The following is an 11326-nucleotide window of genomic DNA, read 5'->3' as shown; positions in this document are numbered from 1 at the left end:
AGACTGTTTGCTCAACACTACTGAAAGCAGATATAAACCCGAACCAAAGGACATGTAAATTGTCAGTGTGGCTGAACTCCTGCCACCTTCTTAAAACCACCTTCTATCTACATGCACTCCAGTGAAGGCTGTGTGGCTAACATATACACTATTTCAAAATAAACTAAAGACAGAATATCAAAAATACTTACAAAAACAATGCTTGGAATCCTCACTAAATACTTTTCCTTGTCTGTTTTGCCATTGAGATAAATGCATTGGCTCATTGATGTCACACAGTGTAGTCCACAAGACTCCAACAACAGACTAGAACCCTTTTATATTACGGATATAACACAGGGTTCTTTAAAGCTAACCCAACAATTATTACTATTTTATTTTTTTTGGTTGAGGGGGTGAGGGGAAGAGGTTTAAGCCAAGAGTTCAGCTTTAAGTGAAAAAAATATTTTTGCAAGACCCTGTTTTATATCCGTGTTCCTTAGGCTGTATATTACAGGATTAAGCAGAGGTGTTATTACAGTATAGAACAGAGAAAGGACCTTCTTTATATTCGTTTGGTTTGGAAATAAATAGATGCTAATTAGTGACCCATAATATAGAGACACCACGGCCAAATGAGAGCTACAGGTTGAGAACGTCTTCTGCCTCCCAGTAACCGATGGAATTTTTAGGATGGTGAAGACAATATAAATGTAGGAAACTGTAATGATAGCAAAAGGACAAAGAACAAGGGGGATAGCCAGTAGCATGCTTTCCATTTCAACTACAAATGTGTCTGAACAGGACAGATCAAGAAGGGGAGCAAAGTCACAGAAGAAGTGGTCAATGACATTTGACCCAGAGAATTGTAAATGACTCATCGATGATGAGATCATCAGTATGATTATAAAAATAAATGCCCAAAGCAAAATAATTACTTTAACACAAAATAGAAAATTTATAACAGATGAATAATGTAAAGGATTACAGATGGCCTGATATCGATCGTAGGACATGACTGTAAGCAGAAGACACTCCAAGGCTTCGGAGGCCGTGAAAAAATAGAATTGAGTAAGACAGCTCTGAAATGTTATGGTGGTTCCTTCATACAATACCACACAGAGCATATTGGGTACAATAGAGCTGCTCAGTAAGATGTCTGAAAAGGCTAACTGAGTGAGAAAGAAGTACATTGGTGTTTGGAGGTTCTTGCTTGATGACACCAGTAGGATGATCTGCAGGTTTCCAAATAGGGTTATGCAATAGATGATTAGCAGTAGGAGAAATAATATGCTCTTTAGACGGTGAAGATTCTGAAAACCCAACAGAACAATTTTGGTCACTTGGCTGAAATTGCTACACTGCATATTCTGCCTTGGGTAAGGTAGCCACTACAAAGAAAAAGAGAAGTTAAACTGCACTTTCATTCAGATAATATTGTTGACTTACTATTTTCCTTTCAATAAATCTTTATTGGATTTTAACAGTGAGTAAGTACAATATACATTGGAATAACAAGGTACAGAACACCATCGTCAAAAGTCAGCTGGTTTGACACTGCAATACAAATATAATAGTAAGCATGTGTGGTGGTGGTTGGGGAAGGAAAGGAATCAGGGAACACAAAAACCAACCAATCAGTCACAGGGTGCAATATGGCTTCTGAAGCCATTGAGACCATAAAATATCACATATGTATGATTCTTATAAGAGAACATACGTTCATAAGAACATTGTAGGTTTGTCAATTGAATAACTTCAGAGAGGTTAGGAGGAGACGGTGAGAGACATTTTCGGGCTATTAATATTTTGGCTGCATACAGTATGTGTATGATAATAGATCTAGAAGAGGGAGGGAATACATTTAGGCCTATGTGGAGAAGCACTGGATGGGGTTGTGTTACCTGGTGAAATTGGGATATGAGTTGGAAAACCTGATTCCAAAAAGATTTACATTGCCAGAAAATATGCACCAGAGATCCTACCTCACCACACATTCGCCAGCAATGAGGGGAATTTGTGCTGGAGAATTTCACTAGTAGAAGGATTCCCTGTGTGAGGAGCAATGCGTGGCTTTGTAGGAGATCTGGATTGCTTGTTCCCATTGAGAATCAGATAAGGTGGTTCCCAATTCGTTTTCCCATTTAATCATATGTGAGGATTTTAAGAAATGGTTTGTGTTGCCTAAATAGTGCAATTACTATTTTCAGCAACTTTACAAGTCTGCCAGAATGATATGTTTCAGCAACATTTGTCTGAAACTCTGCGACCTTTTATCATAAAAAGCTATCCCTAAGCTCCAGTCCAGAGACTTTGCCATGGTTGAGATAATGTCATCAGGAAGCATTTTCTTCAGTCTCCTTCAACCCTGTTATTAACATTGTATCTTTATAGCAGCTGACAAGATGAGAGGTTGAAGATTAGGCTGTTTTGTGTCAGACATTTGTGAACAAGAACTGCACAAACGCCAAAATTTACATGACTGTGTCATCTCCGAGCCGGCATCACAGTCTAGTTACATAGTTACATAGTATTTGGGGTTGAATAAAGACATACGTCCATCAAGTCCAACCCATATAGGTCCACGCATCATCTCATTCTTAGGGATACTGGTATCCCTGGATATTACGGTCCCTCAAGAAATTGTCCAAACGTTTCTTGAGTTGGAAAAATCAGTTTTTTGCCTTGGCTCAGGCCTGCTACCATTTAGTTTTTAAAGGGACAAAGAGGAATACTTGTGTGAGAATCCACATATGAAATCTGTCTAGGAAGTAGATGGTGACCACGGATAAAAGGCTAGACAAAGATGGCTCTGTCCTTCTGGAGAGAAAAGCAAATTAATATACATTGACCCTTATTTGTTTAAAGTGACACTAACCTCTTGTGTTAAATGTTAAAAAAGGAATACAAGTACATTAACTATCAACAACAATGTATTTTAATGTGTATCACTCGGCTGTAGATCCTCCAATCATCTCTGAATTGGTGCTGACACTGTCCTTCCTTCTGGAGGGGGGCTACTTTTGTTCCCCATGGTCCCTGTGTGTGTTGTAAAGTAGCCACCGCTCCAAGCTCGCTCTCATAATGGACTACAATCTCAATACAAATTAGTCATCTAAACATGAGATTGTAAATTGAACATTCTTAATTACTTTAGTCAGAGAAGTGCTGATATTCATGCACTAAATATGAAAAATACTGTATACATTAGTATGCTAGGTCCACTTTAAATTCTCTTTCCCATTAACTGGATCTGCAATAGATGTTTCTATCTCCTTATATGCACATACAAGACTCTTAATTCAGCTATCAATTTACAAATCTCTTCTTTCCTTTCAAATCATGTGAAATAAAATTCCTTATGAAAGTCTCTATGGAACATGCGTTACTAAAATCCATCAACCCGTATCACCTTTTCTGTAATAATAATAGTTCCCGTCTTGTGTTTAATCTGCACCTGGCGGCTTGCTTTGAAAAAAAAAAAAGAAGTTGGATCGAGTGAATAGTACTTTATATTGTTTTCATAAATCCTGTGATATTATAATTACACACACCATGTCACCAAACCTCAGAGCTCATGTTTTACTACTCAATGAGTGTCAAAAACACTGCATTATCAACTGACCTGGCCTGACAACATTTTCAGCAGACAATATGCTCACACGCCAACAGATTTATTGAGTTCCTATGTTAATGACAACAACAGCAACAGTAATAATAATAATAATAATAATAATACTATGTGATTTCCAGTTGCCTAGCTATATAGTATATCCCAGCTCATACCTTGTTGTTTCCATACATATAAACTGCCCATGCTGTTATCTTGCATGTGTTGCATGGGTTGATTAGAAAATCAAGCTATAAGGAGATATAACTCTCTGTGTACCTATTTGCTGCAATGGCTGCTGTGCTTACAATGTATCTAAACTCAAGAACAAAAAATGTAATATAATAAACCTTAGTGCAGCAATCCTTAGACGTGGGGGCTGCATTTGTTTTCTTTTATACAGCCTTGTTTTCATTTATTTTTACCTAGAGATCTGGCCAGTAACACAGTTCCCGTCCCCGTGTAACAATGTTCAGTCACCATCTATGGAGAACACACGCCATCCACAGGAGTACAGACCCAGCCACAGGATTTAATGTATTTATTACAGGAATCTATATATTGCTGACAATTTACACAGTGCTTCACATAGTGCACATTAACATCAGTCCATCACCACGAGGAGCTTGCAGTCTAAGGTCCCTATTGTACACACATACAGGGGCATGTTAGACAGGAGCCAATTTACCTTCCAGTATGTCTTTCGGTGTGTGGGAGGAAAACTGAGTATCTGGAGGAAACCAATGCAAGCACAGGGAGAACACACTCTTTAAGATAGTGTCCTGACCAGGATTTTTGAGCCAGGGACCCCCAGTGCTGCAAGGCAGAAGTGCTAACCACTAAGCCACTGCACTGCCCGTAATGAGGCTGGAGTTTATATATAAAAGATATAAAAGAAATAGAATTCTGCGCTCCTGGAGCTAACTAAATTGTAATTGATCCTAAAGCAGCTATGAGAGAAAGTGGATGAACCACCTTGATAGTAGATAAAAAGTAGAAACACAGCGCTAAAGGTTGACCAACTTATATAGTTAAATAATCAGTGGTTGGATAGGTTCTTAATGTGGTGAATTAGGTGTTCTCAAGTGAGTAGTTTGTGAGAAGAACTGCGTCTTCACACAGCCCGGGGAACGATAATTGTTAATAGAGTGTATGAAGAGGAAATTGGTGTGTGAATGCGTAAAAAACATCAATCCCCAATCAAAAATATGTCAAAAATAATATAGTATGAAACTATTATAACAAATAAATTGAGAAATAGTGAGAGTGATCGTAACGACCTTACATAGCAGCTAAATAACAGCTAATATGAAGCTGTGCATTTGGTACATCTAAAACCGCAATGTTATACAGATCGGGTGATAGAGATACATCCTAATAAATAAAAAATATGTGATAAAGAAATCAAAACAGATATATAAAATAAATACTGTGGTAAAAAAACAATATGTGGAAGTGGACGAATAAAGTTGTAGGTCAATAAATTAGATCAGAAATCATATGTTGGCAATATCGGCTTCTTAAAAGATATAAGCATTAAATAGTGACAGAAACCGTAGTAGATTTAGTTGCAATATCAACTTTATATATGGAGTTTATATACAATAGATTGAGGTCCAGCTGAGGCTTCTTTTAGGCAAAGGCTTTGTAGTTCTGTGCAAGACATGACATGGGGGGGTCTCTGGATTGGGTATAAAGGTATATTTCTTTGTAGGTTATACTGAGGGGTAGGAGTGAGTTGACCTTTAAAAGTCTGATTTTCAGCACTGTATTGACAGTACCTGCAAATACAGTCCTGCTCTCTCTATGTCTCTCTCTCTCTCTCTACCTCTCATCACAGCTCTCCAGCTATCCATAGATTGCTGGAGAGCTGTGATGAGAGGTCGAGAGAGGGAGAGAGAGACATACAGGGTTATTCACAAAAGGGTGAAGAGTTTGGAGAAGGCAGGAGAAGTGAACAATCTAGGCCAAAATAGCCGATTAGGAAAGATTCTCCAATTCAGCTCACTTTCCAGTTCAGCTATGTTTTGGGGTTTAGATACGCTTTAATCTCTACTTACAGCTGCTAGCTTGCTTTAAACCATGGGTATAAAACACAGCTATCATGTCAGATCATTACTAAGCAAAGATAAAAATCACAACCAGTGTATCTAATAGTAATGGAATATGAAGAAAAACATCAACCCTGTCGTATTATTTAGTTCTGACCTATTGTTATAAGCAAGTTTTATTGTCTATACAGACAAAGGCCTCTGGATACAAAATGCATCAACGTGGCCTTTTTAAAGCTGTAAAATCAGCAGTGATCATTTAATGAAACCACAGAGGATTCAGGGCCAATCTCATGTGGGAGCAAGGAAGTCTGCACAAAAAAATGCAATTTGTAAACTGTATCTATAATTACTTGTTATAAATTAAACTCAAAATTAACACAAAAATAATGTTTCTTTCAAACAAAAATGCAAACACGGGTACCCTATTGCTTGCTAGGGTGCTAGGCAGCTCAAGCCACCTCCATCCTAGCAAGGAACTGGTTTCCTCCTAGCAACGAAGGACACAAGGCAACTCAAGCTGCATACATCCTGGCCAAAAGGACTCTCGGTTGCTTGAGACACCTGCATCCTAGCACAAGATGCTAGGAGGCTTCTGACACCTAACATCCTTTGTTGCTAGGATGCTGGTGGCTCCATTAGAGTGCATTTGTTTTGTAGGCTGTCAACATTAGCACAATCTATTAGATGTGTACAGTGTGATTTATGGTTCATATGCAGAATGTCAGTAGCAGATTTTTCTTCTCCCTTGGTCGTGGACCTCCAACCACCACCAAGGAAAAAGTTGATTGATTCAGTATTGAGGCATTCATTGATGAAATAGTTAAGCTTTTGTAAAAGCTTCTTTCTTTCATTAATGAAAGAATGAAGCCGTTACATACATGTACGGGAGCGCTAAATAGCAATCCCGTATTTGACATCTGAAGAGAGCAGAGAGGTAGCAGAGTGATAGAAAATAACGCCACCAGCACTCCAAGGGTTAATGAAGCAATAGTCGATTTATTAGCACATTGCCATTCAACTACCAGTTGGCGTTATTTTCTATCATATTTCTTCACGGTGCCATCCGTGGCCACTACAAGCACCCACCCGTCCACACCGGTCCGTTTTTCCTCCGGTAAGGAGTGCAGCAAGAACTCTTGATTTCTGAGGTAGCAGAGTGAGTCACATCTCTGCTATAAGTTTTGACAGCTCCTTAGAGCACAATTCAGTTGAATAAAAACCTAGGTTCTGATGAAGGGGGCGTGCCCCAGAAATGCGTAAACCTGCTGCTAACATAGGGACAGAGGACGCTGGTGATACTCATCTCTCCAGACTCTCCCTGCTAGAGGTCCCGACTTCTCATCCTACTCTACTGCTTTTTATTGAACTGAATTGTTGTAAGTACAGCCTTAGAGCTGGTAGATGACTAGGGGAGGATGCTGTCCATAGACTTAACAGGAAGTCGGCGGATATCTTTCCAGTGTGGGCAGAATTTGACAGTTGTCACAACTGTTGTCAACATAGCTTTTTATCCAAAATATCAGGTACATCTACAAAATTAAGGCATGATGGTAAGATTACCAAATACCCCAGACACTGAAGTCATGCAAAAAACTAAATGAAATAAAATGAAATAGATCATAGTCATGATTTAAGCCCTATGTGTGTACCTAGGGTGTGTATCCAGTATACCTCACTTTTTGAGGTAACAAGATCAGTGGGACTCACTGCTGCTGAGTAGCGATGAGCCGAACAGGCCCGAGTTCGGTTCGAATTCGAACTTTAGAGCATCCAAAAAGTTTTCATTCAAACTCGAACTCAATGCAAGTCTATGGGGGGTAGAACTTTCAAAAACAATTGTCTCCTTTAAGAGGGCTTATATGCAAGTTCCCCCTCCCAAACAATACCAGACCCTTTACGTCTGGTAGGTATGTTAGGAGGGACCACATTTTTTTTAAAACTGTGGGGTTCCCCCAAAAGTCATACCAGACCTTAAAGGTCTGGTAGGAATATTGAGGAGGGACCCAAAGAAAAGTGTGTGGGGTTCCCCCTTAAAGTCATACCAGGTCCTTAAGGTCTGGAATTAATTTTAAGTAGGAACCCCCCCCCCCAAAAAGGGGGGGGGGGGGAATGGGGTCCCCCTTAAAATTCCAAACCAGACCCTTGATCCGAGCAAAAGCCTGGCAGGGCCGGTAAGGGGGGACTAGCAAGCCCCCTCCCTCCCATACCAGGCCACATGCCCTCGGCACTGGGAGGGTGGTTTTCCAGGCTTGCCCCTGGAAAAGCACCTTGTCTCCATGCCGATGGGGACAAGGGCCTCTTCCCCACAACCCCCGGGCCTTGGTTGTGGGGGTGCGGGCAGGGGGCGTATTCACATTGGGACACCCCTTTAATAAAGGGGCACCCAAATGCACCCCCTTGTGAATGAGTAAGGGGTACTTATACCCCTACCCATTCACTAAAGGGTTAAATCAAATTTTAGAAAAAATATAGGCCAGACAAAAGACCATATTTTGACAAGTCTTTTATTTTTTAAAAAAAGAACCCAAAAAACTGATTCACCAACATAACCCAGGGGCAATCACAACGTCCAGTGTTGTCCATAATGACTACGACTTGACAAAATGAAAAAGAGAACAAATAAATAGAAATAATTTGAAATAACGACGCCCCCTGACCCGACCGCTCGCAAAAGAAACTCCCGTTGCAGAATGGCATTCTGACAGGTGTCGGCAAAATATAAACACATGGGGAAGAGCTAGCAGAGACATCACCACATGCTCCGCCCAATTGCTTACATGTAATGACAGCCCATCGTCCTCTTTTTTTAACTTGCACTCCTCTGGGTGTTTTTACATGGCTTTACATTTGCACAACAAATTCAATAACAATTCATTAAAATGTAATTACTTACAGTAGACAATCGGTTGTAACAATCAACACCATTAAGCAGTAAGTAGCTGCTGAATAGGGAAATCCAATGCACAATCATTTCAGCACCTGCCACGGTGACATTTCTAACCTTTGCCCACTTGCAGTACTGCAACATCATTTGTAGCATACTATGGGGGTGATTTACTAACCTAAACACACACACGCACCAGGTGCGTGTGCATTTTTACACAGCAAAACGTATTTATCAACCAAACACGAGCAACGTGTCACATTTTCATGCCGTTATGGCGCGTTTTTATGTATTTACGTACGTGTGCGTCATGTAGCATGCGCCATAGGCTACACGCCGCTCTAATAGCGGCATGCAAGTCTCTAAAAGCATATTTTCACTAATGCCATATATGGAAAAATCATGCACATGATGCATATATAATGCTGCTTCACAGTTTAGACAAAAATGGTTAGCTCATGCATTTACATTCCTGCATTCATCAACGCAAGCAACACAACATAGAGCTAATTTACACAACATCACCTTGCAAATTCATGCAGGGCTTTGCACAACACACCTGCTGGGTGTGTACACACTACAAAGGTGTCTAGATTCCACCAATAGATCATGCTGGGAGGGAACACACTACAGAGGTGTATACTTGTTCGTGGCGTGTTTATAAGGTTAGTAAATCAACCCCTATGTGTCAATACCGGAGTCTGGATCCAGCAAGCTATTTATTTTATTCTATACATACGAATGCCTTTTAAAATTTGGGGTTTTTTAATGCCACTAAAAAAAATTAAGGAGCAAAACAAATTAAAAAAAATAAGTTTAACTATTGATGATAAAAAAATAAAATAACTAAGGGTAGAGATGCAGGGTGGTTACAATGCAGCAATAATAACATCACTACATTGTACATCTTATTGACAATGCAGACAAATGCAATTAGAACATGACAGAAGAATAGAAAGAAGAGGCAATACAGGAAAGCTACATGCTGTATCCATAAAAGCCAACAATGAGTAAATATAAAAAACAGCTTAATTTATATGTAATCATTGTTTGGTTCATAAAGAAGATTTCTAACACAGATTTTCTGTATTGCGTCTTTTTCCTTTTGCTTTTCTTTAATATTATTATTATTCAGAATTTATATAGCATCATCAGTTTGCGCAGCGCTTTACAATATAAGTAGAAAAATTACAGTTACAATGCAAATCAATACACGATGGTAAGGAGGGCCCTGCCTGTGAGAGCTTACCATCTAAAATGGAGGAGCAAGTGATACAAGAGACGGTAGCTGTGTGGGGATGAGTTGTTTGAGAAAGTGATAGTTCAGTGGTTAGGTTGAGGCGATATAGGCTTCCCAGAAGAGATGAGTATTAATGGATTGCCTAAAGGCAGACAGAGTAGGAGAAAGGTTCGGTTAGGGAGTTCTAAAGGACGGGAGAGACTCTAAAGCCTGGAGGCAAACATGGGAGGAGCTGACGATGGAGCTGGAAAGCAGGAGGTCTTGGGATGAGTGGAGGGGACGGTTAGGGTGTTACTTTCAGATGAGGTTGGAGATATAGCCGGGGGCAGAGTTGTGGATGGCTTTGTAAGTGGTTGTTATTGTTTTGAATTTTATCCTTTTATATTATTGCATCTAGGTTTGTAAATCATTGAAAAATGCTGTAATTATCATCCAGGTCTGAGTGTTTGCTTTTCATATCCTATTTTGATAAATGTAGACATTTTGATAGCAGGGACTTGCCGGTGGTCAGTAAGATGAGGGGGAGGAGCAGGGCATACCTGACATGCCTGAAGTAGTAAGATGAAGTTTTTCAGGTTGTGTGTATGTGTGGTACACCCAATTTACATGATTAGTTAATTTCCTTTAATTGGGGACATTTTTAAGATAATTTTGCTCAAGGCAAGTTTTATTTCTTTATTCCGCAGACTGTAAATAATTGGGTTGAATAATGGAGTTATGACTGTGTTTAAAAGAGATAAAACTTTGTTAAGTGTTTTTAATTGTCCTCTTGTTGGTGCCACATAGAGCACAATGAGCGTCCCATAATAGGTAGAAACCACTGCCAAATGAGAGCTACAGGTTGAAAAGATCTTCTGACGGCCGGTGATGGAAGAGATTCGAAGGATGGATGTGAAGATACAAATATAACTGACAATGACGAAGAGTAACTGAGAGATTCCAATTATAAAGACTGTGATAGTGGTACAAATGTCAACCAGTTTAGTGTCAGAGCAGGAAAGCTCTAGAAGAAGAGTAAGATCACAGAAAAAGTGGTCAATAATATTTGGACCACAAAAGTCCAACAAGGTTATCAAAATCTCTATGATCATAGAGGTAAAAAAACCAACCAACCAGCATATTGTAGCCAAATACCGAGGAAGACTGCGTTTCATGGTAGATGAGTAGTGCAGGGGGTCACAAATGGCCAAATATCTATCATAAGACATGACGGACAACAGGCTACATTCTGTAGCAACAAAGGCACCAAAAAAGTACAACTGTGTGTAACATGATGACACTGATATGTGACATCTCTCTGTAACAAGGAACTGAAGAGTTTTTGGTACCACATTTGTGCTGATCAGGATATCACATAGAGACAGGTGGGAGAGGAAAAAGTACATGGGAGACCACAGCTGCCGAGTAATTGCCACTAATGTAACAATGAGAAGGTTTCCAAGTATGGTGCCCACATAAATAAGAAGCAGGAGAGATAATAGCAGACTTTTGATATTATGAAGCTCTGTAAATCCCAAAAGTATGAATTCTGTTACCATAGTGTGGTTATCCTTTGTCAT

General features: G+C 39.6%; 2 protein-coding genes across 2 annotated transcripts; both read right to left on the bottom strand.

Annotated features, from left to right (window-relative positions):
- Positions 1 to 410: 410 nt before the first annotated feature.
- LOC108789720 (olfactory receptor 11L1-like) lies at positions 411 to 1346 on the bottom strand. Its single transcript, XM_018559802.1, has one exon. The coding sequence runs from the start codon at positions 1344 to 1346 to the stop codon at positions 411 to 413; it is 936 nt and encodes a 311-aa protein (XP_018415304.1).
- Positions 1347 to 10381: 9035 nt separating this feature from the next.
- On the bottom strand, positions 10382 to 11326 carry LOC108789719 (olfactory receptor 11L1-like). The gene has a single exon (XM_018559801.1). It carries the CDS (start codon positions 11324 to 11326, stop codon positions 10382 to 10384), a length of 945 nt encoding a protein of 314 aa, XP_018415303.1.

This window comes from Nanorana parkeri, unplaced genomic scaffold (assembly GCF_000935625.1).
Source record: "Nanorana parkeri isolate BGI_ZX_2015 unplaced genomic scaffold, ASM93562v1 scaffold416, whole genome shotgun sequence".
Lineage (NCBI taxonomy): Eukaryota > Metazoa > Chordata > Amphibia > Anura > Dicroglossidae > Nanorana > Nanorana parkeri.
The sequence above is the reverse complement of the archived record's forward strand: the minus strand, read 5'-3'. Positions and strand labels throughout refer to the sequence as shown.